This window comes from Vicugna pacos, chromosome 35 (genome assembly GCF_048564905.1).
Source record: "Vicugna pacos chromosome 35, VicPac4, whole genome shotgun sequence".
NCBI classification, from domain to species: domain Eukaryota; kingdom Metazoa; phylum Chordata; class Mammalia; order Artiodactyla; family Camelidae; genus Vicugna; species Vicugna pacos.
Window position 1 is genome coordinate 25,799,868 of NC_133021.1, and position 19,929 is coordinate 25,819,796.

At 35.3% G+C, this 19,929-nt stretch overlaps 1 protein-coding gene across 17 annotated transcripts in view; it reads right to left on the reverse strand.

The window, feature by feature from the left end:
* The window catches only part of MLLT10 (MLLT10 histone lysine methyltransferase DOT1L cofactor), a 160,177-nt gene that overhangs the window by 66,658 nt on the left and 73,590 nt on the right, over positions 1–19,929 (reverse strand). For 16 of the 17 annotated variants that reach the window (XR_004189140.2, XM_031676410.2, XM_031676409.2 and 13 more), the window contains 2 exons: positions 19,762–19,857; positions 3,965–4,060 (listed from right to left, as the gene is read on the reverse strand). Coding sequence is in view for 16 of the 17 variants with exons in the window: in XM_031676410.2 (XP_031532270.1) it covers positions 3,965–4,060; positions 19,762–19,857 (192 nt within the window). In the remaining variant the exon portion in view is untranslated. The remainder of the gene's footprint in view (positions 1–3,964; positions 4,061–19,761; positions 19,858–19,929) is intronic. The other variant, XM_031676413.2, reaches the window with a different exon arrangement.

Here is a 19,929-nt window from a genome sequence, read left to right on the forward strand (position 1 = left end):
ACTGGAAAATTAAGCAATGTACTTCATCATATTAACAGATTCAGAAGAGAAGAAAATCCTATCAATATATCTATTAAAAATACGTAGACAATCTCTTCAGCAAGTGGTGTTGGGAAAGCTGAACCATAACTCATGTAAATCGATGAAATTAGAACAATCCCTCACATCATACACAAAAATAAACTCAAAATGGCTTAAAGACATAAAAATAAGACATGACACCACTAAACTCCTAGAAGAGAACATAGGCAAAACATTCTCTGACATACATCATAGCAGTATTTTCTTAGATCAGTCTCCCAAAGCAAAAGAAATAAAAGCAAAAATAAACATATGAGAACCAATCAAACTTAAAAGCTTTCGCACAGCAAAGGAAACCATCAATAAAACAAAAAGACAGTCTACAGAACGGGAGAAAGTATTTACAAATGATGCAACAGACAAGGGGTTAATTTTCAAAATACACAAACAATTCATACAACTCAACATCAAAAAAACAAACAACCCAATCAAAAAATGGGTAGAAGACCTAAACAGACATTTCTCCAAAGAAGACATACAGATGGCCAACAGGCACACGAAAAGGTGCTCAACATCACTAATTATTAGAGAAGTGCAAACCAAAACCACCCAAGGTATAACCGCACACTGGTGAGAATACCTATCATCAAAAAGTCTACAAATAATAAACGCTAGAGTATGGAGAATAGGAAACCCTCTTAACACTGGTGGTGGGAATGTAAACTGGTGCAACCACTATGGAAAATAGTATGGAGACTTCTTTAAAAACTAAAAATAGAGCTAGCATATGATCCAGCAATCCCACTCCTGAGTTTATATCTAGAAAAGATGAAAACTCTAATTTTAAAAGATACACGCACCCCAATGTTTACAGCAGCACTGTTTACAATAGCCAAGACATGGAAGCCACCAAAGTATTCATTAGCAGATGAATGGATAAAGACAATGTGGGGTGGTTGTGTGTGTGTATATAAAAATTGAATACCACTCAGTTATGGAAAAAAAGAATGAAATATTGCCATTTGCAGCAACATGGATAGACCTAGAGAATATATTAAGTGAAGTGAAGAAGGAGAAAGACAAATAAATGATATCACTTATATGTGAAATCTAAAAAATAATACAAATGAATCTACTTACAAAACAGAACCAGAGTCACAGACATAGAAAATAAACTTATGATTACCAAAGTGGAAAGAGGGGAGGGATAAATCAGGAATATAGGATTAACAGATACACACTATTATATATGAAATTGATAAGAAACGAGGATCTGGGGGGAGGGTATGCATAGTCAAGAGGTAGAGCGCCTGCTTAGCATGCACAAGGTCCTGGGTTCATCCCCAGTACCCTCTCTAAAAATAAGTAAATAGACCTAATTATCTCTCCCACAAAAAAATAAATAAAATGTTAGGGAAAAAAACGAAAAGAAATGAAGACTTACTGTATAACATAGGGAACAATATTCAATATCTTGTAATAACCTATAATGGAAAATAATCTGAAAAAATAATGTATGCACAATAACTGAATCACTTTGCTGTATACCTGAAACATAGTATTGTAAATCAACTATGCTTCAATCAAAAAATAAAAACTAAAAATATATGGAAAAGGTACTGACAAAATCTAATATTCACGGCTGATTAAAAAAACTCAGCATAACAGGAACAGAAGGAAATTCCCTCAACATCATATGTAATGTTAAAAGATTAAATGCTTCTTTTAAAGATCAAGAAAAGCAAAGATACTCACTCTCACCACTTCTATTCAACATTGCACTGGGGATTCTAACAGGAATAACAAGAAATAAAAGGCATCTAGATTAGAAAGGATGAAGTAAAACTGTCTCATTCATAGTTGGCATGATCATCTAGAAGAAAATCCAATGGAATCAATAAGCTACTAGAAATAATAAATTTTCATCAAGACTGCAGGATACTTGAGCAACATACAAAAACACAAAAATGTTATTTCTATACACTAGCAAGGAATAATCAGAAACTGAAATTTTAAAAGACTAAAACAGAATAAAAAAATACAAAAATATTCAGAGATGGAGCTGGAAAAAGATGTACAAAACCTTTAACACTCACTGCTGAGATAAATTAAAAACGTACGTAAATGAGGTGATATACTGTGTTCATGGATCAGAAGACTCAATATTGTTAAGATATGATTCTCCCCCAAAATGATCTGTAGAATTCAATGCAGTCTGAGTCAAAGTACCAGCAGATTTACTTCTACAACTTGACAATCTGATTCTAAAATTCATATAAAAATGCAAAGGATGCAGAATAGCCCAAACGACTCTAAGGGAGAAGAACAAAGTTGGAAGGTGTGCCTTACCTGACTTCAAGCTACAGTAATCAAGATATTATGGTATGAACAGAGTCCAGAAATAGACCCATACATACATGGTCAACAAACAGGGGTAAAGGCAATTCAGTGGACAAAGCAGTCTGTTCAACAAGTGGTTCTAGACAACCTGGGTATCTATATTCAACCTGGGTATCTATATTCAAAGCAGTCTGTTCAAAAGTGGTTCTAGACAACCTGGGTATCTATATATAGTAAACTATGATGTATAACTCACATCTTCGCAAAAAAAAACTTAAAATGGACCAAAGACCTAAATGAGAAACATAAAAATACAAAAATTATAAAAAGAAAACATATAAAAAATGTATATAATGAACATAATTAAGAATGTCTGCTTAAGCCACTGAGTGCGAGAAATATCTGCAAATAATGTGTATGATGCAGGACTTGTATCCAGAATGTATAATGTCTCACAAAACTCAGTAATAAAAAAAACAATCAAGGTGGGGAGGGTGTAGCTCAGTAGCTTAGCATGCATGAGGTCCTAGGTTCAATCCCCAGTACCTCCATTAAAATAAATAAATACATAAACCTAATTACCTCCCCCACCAAACAAATAAATAAAAATAAGTATTAAAAATTTTTAATTAAATAAAAAAAAAAGAACATAAATACCATACCCGAAACTCATCTTACCCTCAACCTACCACACCCACAGGCTTTCACATCTTTGTTAATATCAGTTCCATTCCTTCTAGTGATCTAGGCTAACACTGTTGCAATCATCTTAGAATCCTCTCTTACACCTCTCATCTTACTTATAAGAAAGTTTTGTGGGTTCCTCTTTTAAATGTATTCAGCATCTGATCACCTCTCACCACCCTCCGGCATCAGCACCATTTCTTTCTGGATTATTTCAATAACCTCATGGCCTCTCTTCTTTCATTCTTGACTCTATAGTCCATCTACAATGAAGCAGCCACAAGTCTTTACAAAACCTAAGTCAGACCATGTTATATTAAGTTCAGAACTCTCCAATGGCTCACTTTTCACTCAGACTAAAAACTAAGTCCTTCCACTAGCTTACACAGCCCTGCATGACTGGCCTCTCGCCCTGGCCTCATCTCCTACTGCATGGCCCTGCACCTCCCTCTGTCTCATTTGCTTTCATGTTAACCACATGATAATAATCTTAATAATATTTAACATTTACCAATTAATATTTACTACGAATCAGACACTGTTCTGCCTTATATGGATTATCTCATTCAGTTCCAACAATTATTTCCTCCATTTTATATATGATGAAATTGAGGTACAAAGAAGTTAAATTAACCTAAAAGATCAGTCAGTAAATGGTGAAGCCAGAATCTAAGTGATGCCTCCCATTTGTTATCCTCATTTAACATTCTTCAGAAATGAGCACAGAGTAAACAGCAGAATAAAGGACTAAAATGGGAAACCTAAGTGCCTGACTAGGCTTAGAGAGGTAGAAATGGTTAGAAGGAACCAGGACACTTCCTCAAGTATTTTCAAAATTCAGCACATAACCAGATTAAAGGTAGAAAGTCAGTATATAACTAGTTATTATATAAAACAAAATACAGCACTTAAAACTTACTTTTTCTGTAGTAACAGTCAAGGAAGGAACCAGTGCAGGTGATGGTTCTGGTTGCTTCTTGTGTTTTTGTTTGTGTTTATCCTTTTCTTTATATTTCTAAAAATGAAGAGAAGTAAAATCCAATTTAAATTTAAATCATAACCCATGTATATAATAAAGATGAGATTCCTCTGTAATTGTGTTTAAGTAATTTAAAACGCTAATGAATACTTGTCAAAAAATAACTAAACCACTTCTAAATCACAATCATGTTATTTTATATATAGACAATACTAGCAATATACTTATGGTATTACTATATATTAAAAATATATATAAACAGATAAAATACAGTAATGTTAGTATAAATTATTTTAAGGTGACTTCAGCTCCCTTATCCTTGACCAACCTAAAATAATACACAAACAACTGAAGTCTACAATTATTTGCTACATTTATATCCAGCAAACTTTATTTTTGTTCTGTTAAAAACACCAAATGCTTTTGTGCACATTTTATAAACAGTACTTTAAAATTTATACAGCACTATGACATGCACTGTCACATCAGAATAGTGTCAGATTCTCCATCAACATGCATGAAAGCCTGTGGCCCAGAGACTACAAATCAGGGCACAGAAACTCAGGAAAGATATTTTTTCCTAGGTTTACCCAGAAAACAGATGAATTGTTATCTCTGCTAAAACTGATGAACTGAATATAAAAAGGAATTCAGTTAATAAGAAATTAATTAAATATTAGGAGCCCAACTTTATTTAATGTCAAAAAATTTTAACCAAATTGTTCTCAATTGTTTTAGTCAGTACTGGATATGAAATTCACTAGGATTTAAAGAGTTAATTCAACTTATTTCTCACAGTACTTAAATGTAACCATTCACAGCACCAGTCAAGGCATGAAAAAATATCATTGGCCTTGCCCCAAAAGAGATTACACACCAGCAAAACAAAAAACATAAATATTAAGGATAGCTGTTTTACTATACTTCCCAAGTACTGCCACTTTCTGTTTTTAATCCCTGATTTAAGTACATAAGGTATTTCAGACATTTCTTGAATGCAATCTTAATACTTTAGCAAAGGAAAATGTAAAATAACACAATAATAGTTTTTGTTCAGACTTAAAAAAAACCTTTTTCACTATAAATTTATCTTAACTGTGACATATCATAATAAAAACCACCAAAGAATCAAGCCTCCAATTCTTTGTAACAGGATGTTACTGCCCCTCCCATTTTAAGATGTCTACTTCCCCACCCCCACAAGCCTGGGTTAGCCTTGTGCTTTGGCCAAGAAGATGTGACAGAAGTGATGTACAATTTCAGAAGCCTAGAGCTTTATGAAGTCTTGTGTAGCTTTCACTTTTGTCCCCTTAGATCCCAGTCATGTAAACAGTCAGTTCACACTCTCCTGAGAGGCTAAACGCAGAAGGGCTTAGGTACCCCATCGTACAGCCAGCTCACTCTGGACACGTAAATAAGACTGTCCTCGATCACCCAGCCAGCCACCAGCTGAGGGTTAGCCTCATTAGCGACCTCAGGTTATATCATTTGGAGGAAAGATGAACTGTTTGTGTTGAGCCATGCCTACTATAAGCCGTTAAAGTTGTGGGGTGGTTTATCAAGCAACAGTAGATAACTAAAACAAGACTAGGATTCACAACTGGGTCATGGGAATTTAAGAAAGTACAAATTAAAAGTAGCACACATTAGCTTTTTTTATTCACCCAAATAACAAATATAGTTACACAATCTAGTTTATAAAATATTGAATTCAAATGATCCTTGTCCGTAAGCTCTCCATCAGTAATTTTCTCCCATAAAAGTAAAGGAACTTTTCTCTCCTCTTTCATGTTCTGCTTCCCATACTAGGCTTTACTCTTCAAAGAGTACAAGAACTGGGATAATTTCATAGAGAATGACCCTGAATGACACTAGACAAAGTCTACAAACTTGGAAAGCACATGAGAGTAAAAAGTAAAGTACGCATGTGTACAAGTGTGAAAACTGAGTATATGTAAGTCATCATGGAATAATACAGAGCTCTGGTCCTATGTGATGCATCAAGAAATGTATCCTGAGATGAGGATAGCAAATGCTCAGTGACAGAGACTGTGAATAGATTATTTTCTATTTAATGGGCTGTAAAATACAAATCAAAGCAGTTTAATGACTTTCACACTAAAGAGAAAGGCTGACTTTAATAGATCAATGGAACAAAAGGAAATTCTAGGAAAAGATTCAATTACATATAAATATTTAGCATATGACAGACAGGATTCCAAAATCAGCAAGGTAAGATTGAAATTACTTAATAATGGTACTAGAAAAACTGGTTAATAATTTAGGGGAAAGTATCTCATGCAGAATAAAACAAAATCCAGATGGATTATTTTAAAGTGCTAAAAAAAAAAGATTAAGATAATCTAAGAGGCTGGTAGAAACTATTTTTTAAAACTGGAAGGAAAGACTTTTCTAAGCAATAGAAACAAAGTAAAAAATCAGAAAGGGAAAAGGCAGTTTTTGCTATTCAAATTCAAAACTTACCAATTTAAATACCATTAAAAAGTGAAAAACAAACAGAAATGAGTGAAAGTTATTATGTTTTGTATTTTAGTGGTTTAAAATGTTTAGTAAATCAATAAGAAAAATATATATGCCATAAAACAATGTGTAAAGGGCAATTCACAAAAGAAACAAGTCACTAACTAAACAGTAACAAAAAAATGTGCAACTCAACCACTAAAGAACTGAAGGTAATATTCCTCACTTACCTAGTGATCAAAATTGTTGTTTTTTTTTATAATAAGACCCAATGTTGTCCAAGTTACAGTGAAATGAGCAATTGCATACATTACTAGAGAGAATGTAAATATTCAAAGGACCATTTTAAAAGAGTCGGAAACAATAAAAAAAAGTTCCCTGTCCTAGTAATTTCACCTCTAGGATGTGAACAGAGGTTAAATACAGTTTATTATATTACTATTTGCAATGACAAAAAACTTGAAAACAATCTGAATATCAAACAACACAGGCGTGGTTGAAAAAATTATTATCCAACCATACAGAATGGCCACTAAAAAAGCATGTTCTAAAAGAACATTCAGAGATTTAGAAAAATGGTTAACATGATATAAATTTTGAAATTTATGCAAGGAACCAAAGAAATCTGAGAAAGAAGAACAAACCTGGAGGTGTCATAGGACCTGATTTCAACGTATACTACAAAGCTATAGTAATCAAAACTGTGGTGCCAGGACAAAAACAGAAAGAAACATAGATCAATGGAACAAAGTAGAGAGCCCAGAAATAAACCCATGCTTATACGGTTAATTAATCTGAAACAAAGGCAGCAAGAATACACAATGGGGAAGACAGCCTCTTCAATAAATGATGTTATAAAAACTTGACAGCTACATGCAAAAGAATCAAACTGGACTTTCTTACACTAAAAACAAAAACAAACTCAAAATGGATTAAAGATTTAAACAGAAGACCTGAAAATATAAAACTACAAGAAAACATGAAAACTGACTTTAGCAGTATCTTTCCAGATGTCTCCTCAGGCAAGAGAAGCAATAGCAAAAATAAACAAATGGGACTACATCAAAGCTTTTGCATAGTGAAGGACATCATCAGTGAAATGAAAAGGGTCACCTACTGAATGGAAGAAGATACTTGGAAACAATGTATCTGATAAAGGGTTAATATCCAAAATATACAAAGAAATCATACAATTCAATATCCAAGAAACAAACAAGCCAACTAAAAAGTGAGCAGAGGATTTGAACAGACATTTTTCCAAAGAAGACATACAAATAGCCAGAAGACACATGAAAAGATCCTCAACATCGCTAACAATCAGGGAAATGCATATCAAAACCACAATGAGATACCACCTCATACCTGTTAAAATAGCCATAGAAAGACAACAAATAACAAGTGTTGGTGAGAATGCAAAGAAAAGAGAGCCCCTGTATCAGTGGGATTGCAAACTGGTGCAGCCACAGTGGAAAACAATATGGAGGATCCTCAAAAACTTAAAAATAGAATTGCCACATGATCCAGCAATTTCACTTCTGAGTATTTATCCAAAGAAAACAGAAACACTAATTTGAAAAGATAAATGCACAATGTTCACTGCAGTATTATTTGCAGTAGCCAAGATACGGAAGCAACCTAAGTGGCCATCAACAGACGAAAGGATAAAAAAGATGTGCTACATGCATTAAACTGAAATATTACTCAGCCATTAAAAAAAGGTGAAATCTTGCCATTTTATGACATGAATGGATCTAGAGGGTATCATGCTAAGTTAAATAGTCAGACAGAGATAGATAATTACTGTGTGACTTCACTTACATGTGGACTTTAAAAACCAAACAAACAAACCAACACGAAAACACTCAGATGCAGAGAACAAACTGAGCCTGATCAGGGAGGACAGGACTTCCAGTTATAAAATAAATAAGCAAGGGAGATGTTACATACAACATAAGGAATATGGTTAATAATATGCTTAAGAATTTTGTATGGGGACAGATGGTTACTAAACTTACGGTGATCATTGCATAATGTATGTCACTGTCAAATCACTATGTAGTACATTTAAAACTAATATAGTATTGTATGTCAACTATATTATTTCCATAAAAAATAAATTTAATAAATAAATGAATAAAACTACACAAGGAGGGTGACTGGCCAAAGAAAACCAGAGACTTTGTCTACAAGGAAGGGATTTATGCATGATTACAGTTTGGTAGAAACCGTTATGTTTTGTTTCGTGTTCTGAAGAATCTGTACTGATCCCTTGCTGGGGAAGGCCAATTGTATCCCCATGCTTCTCTCCTTTCCTGCCATTTGCTTTGTTTGTTTTTTAAAGACCTTTACGTTATTTTTCAGGTCTAAGACATTCTCTTCTGTAAACACAGCTCTCAGAGTTGTTTAGGTATTTGTTCTGTATTTAATTTAAATTTGTTAGATGGTCACTACCAGTTCTTTCACCACAGCGTCTCCAGTGAGTTCTTTATATCATTAAATTGGCAGAACTTTACTGTCTAGTGACTTTTTTTAAGAGTAAGTTCTTAGGACCTGTATTCTCTGAGTTTGTTCATAATGGAAAGTCTTGTTCTAATTTTTGAATGGTATCTTGGCTGTATATAATATCACTGGCTCACACTTTTTTTTTTTTCCGTTGGCCAATCACCCTCTCACATCCTCATACTCCAGCCCAGAGGTGAACATGGTGTACCTAAGTCAATTTAGGTAAGTCTACCCTCCACTAGCCACTGACTGTTTTAGGTCTGGGATAGATTTAGGTCAGGATAAAACAGAAGGGAAAATTTTCTATGAGATGGCTGGGAATGTTCTCTCTTAAAAAATTCTCCCTTCCTGCCTTTAGACGCTCATGTGTTAGACCAAGACCCCTGGAACAACTGGAGTGACCTGGCAACCATGACTAGAAAAGCCAAGAGACACACACACACACACACAAAATATCCTGTCACCACTGAACTGGTTATTGTTAAATTGACCAATCTTAGAAAAGTCTCTGAAAGTCTTATGCAAAACAATAAATTTCCTAATGCTTTAGCAGTATTCTGTTTTAGCTGAAAGAATTTGAACTGAAAAGACAATCTTACCTGTCAATGCTTCCTGTTTTATTTTACAATCTCTATTATTAACTTAAAGGTATAAATTTAAGGAAATAATATCTCTTGTGAGAAGGAAATTTTATTTGAAGTTCAATGTCATCTATTTTACTTCACTTTCTTTTTCATCTATGTAGCCAAGTAAATCCAACTTAAATATTTTTAAAAAGTAACAGTATTATATCATTTTAGTATTTTTATTGATCTAACCATCCTTTTGTCTCTCTCCACATATATTTTAAATCTGGAAACGTGTACTTAGTAGTAACGATGACTATTTCTGGATGGTGGATTCTGCAGTGAGTATTGAGCGGGGGCGGTAATTAGATTTATTTATTTATGTCTATTTATTTAATGGAGGTACTGGGGATTGAATCCAGGACCTCATGCATACTAAGTATGCACTCTACCACTGAGCTATACTCTCCCCCTCGGAGTGGGTATTTTAAAACTAACTTGAATTTTTTAAAATGCTCTGCTGCTTCTGAATTTTTTATAATGATACATGGCTTAACCAAAACAATGGGCTAAAATGAGGTAGAGATGGTCAGCTAGCTATTCACCAAACCGATTTCTTTTTCTTACTCAAAAAACAAACAAAAAACAAAACAAAACAAAACAAAAACTAGCCATTTGCCAGTTTCCTTTGCAGTCAGATGTGGCATTTAACTGGGTTCAAGTCATATGCAATCTGAATGAAAAATGATGTGTGTCACCTCTTGTCCTGGTCCTTAACCCCAAGTATTTAGCATCCATGCTCCTTCCGCTTCCAGAGAATAATGCAAGTGAACACGGGAGCCACAGAAGCAGCAATGAAAAGAAGGCTGATGGCTTATAAGAAAGCTGTCTGCCAATCAAGAACATCTGTTTTGGACTTAGCTGTGAATGAAAAATAAACACTGTATTAATCCTCATAATTTGAGGATTGTCACAGACAATTCTACGTGTATCTGTACTATTTCTGTGGGTCTTGTGAGTGAGGCAATGACTTGCCCATTGTTCTAAACTATCTTTTCAAGGTTGTTTGCACAAAGATCAGACTTAGAAGATAGAATGTCTACTTTAGGAGCAAAAGGTGGCCCTGCTTACTAATTCAGGTGCCCCAAACTCAGGGTCCCTCCACTGCAACGCAACAGACTGCATGAGCAAACGTCATCTGGCCCTCTTTGCATTGCACTATGGAAAATGAGTCTTGGGATTTCCAGTCAAGATGGCAGACTGGCAGGACGATGAGCTCACCTCTCCTCGCCACTACAACAAAACCACAACTGAATGCTACACAACCATCGAAAGACTGGAACCTAGCAAAAAAGACCTTCTGCAACTGGGAACATAAAGAGGGAACCACAGCAGAACAGTAGAAGGGGCATACTCGCGATATAATTCAGCCCCAGACCCCTGGGAGGGCGACCCACACGCTGAAGAAGAGTGAAGTCCCAGAGGCCCTCCCACAGGAGTGAGAGCCCTAAGGAAGAGAACGAGGCCCCAGGACATCTGGTTCTGAAGGCCAGCAGGGCTTGGATCTGGGAGCCCCACAGGACTGGGGTAAACGGAGACTCCATTTGCTTGGGAATTGTACATGGAAACTCATGTGTGCCAGGTCAAAGGGCAGAGGCAGTGATTTCATAGAAACCTGGACCAGACCTGCCTGCTGGATTTGGAGGGTCTCCTGGGGACATGGGGAACGGCTGCGGCTCACCCAGAGGACATAAAAGCTGGCGGTGGATATTCTAGGAATATTCTCTACATGAGCTTTCCTGGAGGCTGCCACCTTTATTGGATCATTAGCATGAAGACCTAGCCCCATCCAACAGCCTGTAGAGAAGCCTCAGGCCAAAAAACATAAAGGGTGGGAACACAGACTTCCTAAGCCACAAAGACCTCTAGACACAGTCCTACCAACCAGAGGTCCAGAACCAAGCTTCACCCAGCAGTGGGCAGGAATTAGCTCCACCTGCCAGGAAACCTGCATAAGCCTCTAGTCCAGCCTCATCCACCAGGGGCAGATACCAGAAATAAGAAAACAACAATTTCAAAGTCTATGGAAGGAATCCACAAACACATAGAAAGATAGACAATATGAAGTGGCAAAGGAATACTACCCAGGCCAAGGCATAAGATAAAATCCCAGAAAAAGAAATAAGTGATGAAGAGATAGGCAATTTATCTGAGAAAGAGTTTAAAGTAATGATGGTGAAGATGTTCAGAGAACTCAAGAGGCATACAGATGCACAGAGTGAAGTTTTTAGCAAAGAGCTGGAAAATACAAATAATACCCAGAGTTGAAGAATAAAATCACTGAAATGAGTAACACACTAGAAGGAACCAAGAATAGACTAAATGAGGCAGAAGAACAGATCAGTGAGCTAGAAGACAGATCACTGGAAATCACCACTACAGAACAGAAAAAAAAAAAAAAAAGAATGAAAAGAAATGAGGATGGGGGAAAGGTATAGCTCCAGTGGTAGAGTGTATGCTTAGCATGCATGAGGTTCTGGGTTCAATCCCCAGTACTTCCTCCAAAAATAAATAAACCTAATTACCTCCTCCACCCCCTGCCAAAATAAAATAATTAAATAATACAATAATAAAGAAATGAGGACAGTGTAAGAGAACTCTGGGACACCATGAAGCATACTAATACTCACATCATAGGGGTCCCAGAAAGAGAAGAGAGGGAGAAAGGACCTGAGATTTTTAGAGTGATAATCACTGAAAACTTTCCCAACTTGGGAAAGGAAACAGTCACCCAAGTCCAGGAAGCACAGAGTACCACACAGGATTAATCCAAAGAGGTACACACCAAGGCAAATAGTCATCAAATTGACAAAAATTAAGGATAAGGAGAAAATATTAAAATTAGCAAGAGAAAAACAACAAATAACACAGAAGGGAACTCTCATAAGATTATTAGCTGATTTTTCAGCAAAACTCTACAAGTCAGAAGGCAGTGGCATAATATACTGAAAGTGATGAAAGAGGAAAACTTACAACCAAGAATACTCTTATCAGCAAGGCTCTCGTTCAGACTTGATGGAGAAATCAAAAGCTTCACAGATAAACAAAAACTAACAGATTTCAGCACCACCAAACCAACTTTACAACAAATGTTAGACGACTTTCTCTAGTCATCAAACCATAAGAAAAAGAAAACAAAAAGGAGGAAAAAAAGACCTACAAAAGATTGCTTTGGCTGTTTGGGGTCGTTTGTGGTTCCTTATAAATTCTGGAATTGTCTGTTCTAGTTCTGAGGAGTACCTTGAGTATTTTGGCGGGGGCTGCACTGGATCGGCGGATCGCTTTGGGCGGTGTGGCCGTTTTGATAGTGCTGATTCTTCCAGTCCAAGAGCACAAGAAAGCTTTCCATTTCTTTGTGTCATTTCAGTTTTCGGAGTATAGGTAATCTCTTTGGTTAAGTTTATTTCTAGGTATTTTGGGGTTTTTTGATGTAATGGAAATGTCTCTGCCAGTTATAAAATTCTGGTTTTTTAAGTGGAAAAAAAAGGTGAATGAAGGGCCACAAATGGCAAAATACCCTTCTTTCTTATGGTAAGTTGTATTCCATTACATATGTATATGCTGCACCTTCATTATCTATTCAACTATTGAAGGGCACTTAGGATGCTTCCATATCTTGGCAATTATAAGTAATGTTGCTGTTAATAAGAAGGGTGTATGTATCTTTTTGAATTAATTCTTATTTTGTGGTTGGCTTTATTCCTTTGATAACTATGTAAGTTTAAAAAGCTAAAGCTCTAAACGTTCTTAGAAACAATGAACAGTACATACATGTAAATTTAAAAATGTATGTGCAGTGAATAAAAAAGAAAAAAGAAAAAAGAAATGAGCTATCAAGCCATGAAAGACATGGAAGAAAACTTTAGACATATTACTAAATGAAAGAAGCCAGTCTGAAAAGGCTACAAACTGTATGATTCCAACCAAATGACATTCCGGAAAAGGCACAGCTACAGAAGCAATAAAAAAAAATCGTGGTTTGGGGAGAGGGAGAGGGGGAGAAAGGAGTGAATAGATGGAGCACAAGGGATTTTTAGGGCAATGAAATTATTCTGTATGATACTCTAGTGGTGTCTACATGCATTTGTCAAAACCCATAGAATGTACAACATCAAGAGTGAACCCTAATGTAAACTATGGACTTTGGTTGATAATAATGTGTCCATGTTGGTTCACTGACTGTACCAAATATGCCACAGTGTGAGGGATGTTGAGGGTAAGGGAGTATATATGTGTGGGTGGGGAGGGCTGTGTGCAAACTCTGCATTTTCTGCTCAATTCTGCTGTGAACCTGAAGCTGCTCTAGAAAAATAAAGTCTATTAATAATACATACATACATACATAAAATAAAGATATGACTCGAAAGAAAAAGAAAAGATAAAAGAATCAAAGACCAAGTGACGTATCATAATCGAGGAACAAAACTACTGCCGAGAAAAGCAAAAACAAAAAAATGAGCGTTGTAAGGATGTGGAGAAAGCAGAAACCTTGTTTGTGGAAACGTAAAATAGTACAGCTGTTGTAGAAAATAGTATAGTAGTTCCTCAAAAAATTAAACACAGAATCACTATGTGATCCAGCAATTCCACTTCTGAGTATATACCCAAAAACTGAAAACAGGGTTTTGAAGAGATACTTGTATACCCAACCCATGTTCATAGCAGCATTACTCATCTGCAACAGCCAGAACGTACAAGCAACCCAAGTGTCCATCAACAGATAAATGAATAAGCAAATGTGGTATGTGTGTATACACACACACACACACACACACACACACACACACACACACTCTAGAATATTCCACTTATATAAGGAATGTAGAGGAATGTAGAGTAGTCAAATTTCTAAAAACAGAAGGCAGAACAGAGACTGCCAGGGGCTTGGAGAAGGGACTGGGGGGAGAGTTACTGCTTAATGGCTACAGAGTTTCAGGTATGCAAAAATGATGGTGTGCCTTAAAAGTGGCTAAAATGGCAAACGATATTTTATATATATTTAAGCACTAAAAAATAATTTAGAAAAAAGGGCATCCCAACTGTATGTCTGAGGGGATGGAGAAGGGTGGCGGGGACAACATGTGACATTTGAGGCTAGTTCACAAAAAATACTGTAATTTTCACCTTGCTCTCTTACTCTGAAAAATTCTAGATGCCATGTCATAAGGACACTCAAGTGTCTCTACGGGAAGGTCTATGCAGCAAGAAAATGAGGTTCTTACTCAGCCAGCACCAACTTGCCAGCCATGTGAATAGGCCATCTTGGAAGCATATCTATCAGCCTTAGTCAAGCCTTCAAATGACTGTAGTCCTGACATCATCTTGACTGCAATCTGACCCGAGATCCTAACCTAGAAATAGCCAGTTAAGTCTAAATTCCTGACCCACAGAAACTCTGAGACAATAAGTACTCACTATAGCTTTATGTCACTAAATTTTAGGGTAATGTGTTATGCTGCAATAGGTAACCGATACTCAGTTTTGTTACAAGGCACGGGGTGCTACCATAACAAAAAAACCTAAGTGTGGGAGTTGCTTGGAATTAGACAGAGGGCAGAAGCTGAAAGGACTTTCAGGAGATGATGAGTGAACACCTAAAGAGCATGGAAGAGGCTGTTCCTAAAACCTACTGCCTTTCAGGAGGCTCCTAAGGAGGGCTTAAGGGGGGGGGGCTGAAAATTAGAGAACAAGGGTTCTTGTTATGTAATAATAAAGTTTAACTAAATTGTTGCCCATAGTAACATAGAAAATAGAAAATCAACTTAATGAATTGTATGATTTAACTATAGAGACTTTCTAAATAATATGTCTGAAGTGCAGTCTGACTTTGCTATTTATAGTAAAAAGCAGTATAGAGATAAACTAAATTAGGAAGACCATTGATGAAAAGGAACCAAGACTTGCTGCTTTTTGAACACTGCCTGTCTCTCCAGACAGAAACAATGCTCAAGTATGGAACAGCTTCCAGATGAACAAAATATTTAAGCCACTGTCAGAAAATCACTGTATGAGAGCAAAGCAGGGTGTGGTTGTAAAATCCATTGTTAAGACCTAGTCTGCCTCCGAGAACCTGAAACAGTGAGGGCTTCAGAAACATCAGGGTCAAGAAACACACATGAGAAAATATTACAGACTGGGAAAAACTGAACAACAGGACAAATGAATGCAGTGTGTGATCCTGAATTGGATTCTGGACCAGAAAAAGTTTCCTTCCTTCAGGATGGAGGACATAAGTGGGCGAAATCCGAACAGGATCTGTAGATTAGCTAACAGTTCTGCAACAACACAAATTTACTGATTTTTATAACTACACTGTAATCATGTAGGATTAAAACTACACACTCAAGTACTCAGACTAAGGGGGCACTACAGTTGTAATTAACTATCTAAAATTCAGAAAAGAAGATTTTACACAGAAACTGAGAAGAGACAGCAAAGGCAAGGGAGGGAGGAAATGATAAAGCTAATGTGATGAAATGCTAACAACTTGGGAGTCTAGGTGAACGGTGCAAAGAAATAATGTGTGGTATTTCTGCAACTTTTCTCAAAGTCTTAAATTATTGCAAAATCAAAAGTTGAAAGGAAAGATGTTAATCCTTCTGGCAGGCTGCCCAACAACCCAAGAGGAAGGATGAAACTACCATTACTCACCAAAGTCCTCTTGGCCCCTTTGTAACTAAATACTCTCATCTCCTGTCACTCTTCAGCGCCACTAAACACATACTCCAGACATTCTAAATTACTGTTCCTGGAACGCCCTCCCCTCTCTTAACTCTTTGCACATGCAGAAGCTTAAAGCTTTAACCTGAGTGGAAGATCTCCAAAGGGAAGTCCACAAAAAATGGGAAGGGGATGACACCTAATTCTCAATGCTGAAAACTTAAAAAAAAAAAAAAAATGCAGAGAAATAATGACAACTCTGTGATTTAAGAGTTTTACTTTAGTTCTCTTCAAACAAATGAGTAGTCCTAAACAAAAAGGAAGTCCAGTTAATCCCTGAGGTTCACAAAACACTAGTCAAAAAGCCTGTCTCACCCAAACCCACACAGCACCCCTAACAGTGCTTTATACTGGCAATAAGTTCCTTTATCTGCTGCCAGCTATTAAGAATAGAACGCAACCAAAGGTAAGTACAGGGGTGGAAGATAGGGTGGAAGATAAATCCCTCTAGCTGTAGTAGGGGACAGATGGACTTCTGTCATTTCTACTTGGAACTGCGTGTATGTACTTCCATATAACACAATGTCACTAACAGCAATATTGATGTAAAGTACTATAAGTCTAGCATTATACTATGGATACATTCTAAGTTAGTTAGCATTCATGAGTGGGAAGGGGATGACGTGAGGATCAAATGAACTGGCACAGATTATCTCAATGCAATAAATAACCACTGATTTCTAAATGATAAGCTCCAACTTAGCCTTTAGAAAAATATCCTTTCTGCAGCTGGGAGCCTCACTATACAACCACGCCACCTCCAAGCGTGCCTCTCCTGACCTGACTCATGCCCACCCCTCACTCTATAGCAGTGCTTCTGTAAACATAACAACACTGGGCTTAAAAAAAACCTCTGTTTCACAATGAACATTAACTAACATTAACAGTCTTAGAAGATATTCTTAAACACTACTTTATGATCCAAACTGTTTTGTGACTGAATTAAACTCTTCCTATACTATGGATAGCCTTCACTCATTTCAAACACGTACTTGGATTCTTTTATATATATATATATATATATATATATATATATATATATATATATACACACACACACACACACACACACACACACACATACACACACACACACACACGCCATTTTCTAAGTTTTTATAGAAACTGTCCTTTATTCAAAGTTTTATCTCACCATTAACTTTTCCCCTCTCCTTGCTGGCATTTCACAGTTAATATCCAACAAGTAGTAATGTATCTTGGGCCACACAGAAATTCTCTGAAAAGCAAAGGCTAAGTACTTTTTAACTGTCTTATAATCATATAAAAAGTTAACTTATGAACTGTTGGTTTCTTTTTTAAGTAAGTGATTTGGAAAACACAGTATTTCATATTAAATATTCTGTATCATCACTTACTTTTAACTTAATGATATTTTAAAATATCTGCAAGAATGAATGCAAATAAAAGAATTCAGAGGGAGAGTGATTCTACAATATCTTATGAACAGTATCACCAAAATTTAGTTCATAATATGTAGTATTTTAAAATGTACTACCCATGAATACATTTTATAACATGATATACATTTTTTTCCCCCAAGACAACTGTATTGGATGTTAAAGTTCTAAAAGAGGGATGAAGAGAAAGACACTCTGTAACACCCAATCTTTACAGCTGTATTATCACTTAACATTATACCAGAGTTAAAAAAAAAAAAAAACCTTCCCAAATATTCCCAAGGCAAGCAAGTCAGTCTAGCAATAATAATAAATTTATAGTATATCTCACAGCCTTTACGGATTATCAAAAAATCTTGGTTATTAAAAAATAAAATGCACAAAATCAAGTTGTACTAAACTTACATGTGTTAAAAGTAAAATTCAAATAGTATTTACATGCTAACAAAAATACCAACTGCTAGAATTTAAAGCTAAACAAGTTTGACTAAAGTTTTTTAATCCAGCATTCAACTGCAAAAACTCATAAAATGAAAACCTTCATTCCCAGAGGAAAAAACCACTAAATATAGTCATCAGTGATGTATTTATTAAAACAATGTATCACATTTAATAATTGTCCTTTAAAAATAACACGAAAGGGCATACATTAAGATAAATATGGTCATACAGTGAGTAACTCTTTAAGCAAGATAATGTTCATGAAATGGCAGAACATAAGAACATCACTGGTATGACTTCCCTCTTCATAATTTATAATAAGCCCTATCTAAGAACTTCTTGTTCATGGATAAAAGAGCTTAAATAAAATTCTAAAATGGTTGTTACAAAAACTGCTTATTAAACCAAATCTACCATTTTTCCACTAGCAATCCAAACAACAAACAGCAAGACAGAACAGTTTTATTTTCACTATCACGAAACCACTTCGTTAAAGAAATCAAAATGAATATGTGCACTTGCTGCCCAAGATGCACCAAAAATATATATAAATCTATTAAGTGTTCTAAAGCTGAATATAAAGTTATAATTATTTCACTCACAGTTGGAAAATAAATCTCAAAATAAAAAACTTAACCTCTTTAAATGTTTACTTTGAAAAAAGAAATTCAAACCAAATTCAAATTTGTTTTTAAATAACATTAGCATTTCAATCACTCTCCCAAATCCTAAGTATTTAACAAACATGTAAATGTTACACAATTTAGTTTTTAACACAATCTGTGGAAATATATTCCCAATTAGTTTACACTAACTGTTTAAGAGTAATATTCTTTACTAACTGAAGATGTCCTTTGTATCTTTACTTCGTTAAAAACAATTCATAGTGGTATCCTTTTCCTATGTGGGCAATATGTCCTATGAATGACTGATTCTCCAATACTTATCATTAGTTTACTAAACATTACTCATATTCTTTACAATAAGTAAAAATGTAAGCAGAAAACAGATCAGAAGAAGACAGATTAGTATTAGGCAAGCTTTTAGTGTTTTAATTAAAAGATGAAATACTCTCAAACAAATGGTATGACATTTAGTCATTAAAAAATAATAAACCATCAGCATCCCTAGGGGGAAAAAACAGTCAAGAATATATAGAACTTCAAGTGTTCTATATTATAAAGGAAAAAAGCTGATGAGATTTTTACCTACATGTGAAATAATCAGCTAATAATATATAGCAACAAACCATTATTGCTAATGTCACCTGAAGATTTCAAAAGATGACCAGAGTAACACATGCAAGAAATCCCTTTCATGATTTAGTCAACTTTTTAATATTTCAAATATTCAGATGAAACAGATACAACCATATTCACAAATATGGCATATTATTTTAAACCTACTCTTTGACTTAATAATCCGTATTAGTCAAAAATTTTCAGTATTTCAAAATCTCCATTAAGCTATCAAGAACTTAATTTTATCTGAAAAAGGAAACTCTATTAAGTAGATGTGCTACATATTTAGCAACAACAAATCCACTTACTTTTTTCTCTTTCTCATGATGTTTATCCTGAGAGTGAGAGGAAGAATCACTTAAACTTTGATCATATGACCTATTAGATCCCCGTTTGCTCTTTTTCTAAAAAAGAAAATATATATACATATAGGTATATGTATATAAAATTTTTTAAATAATCTTTTTGTTAGGTTT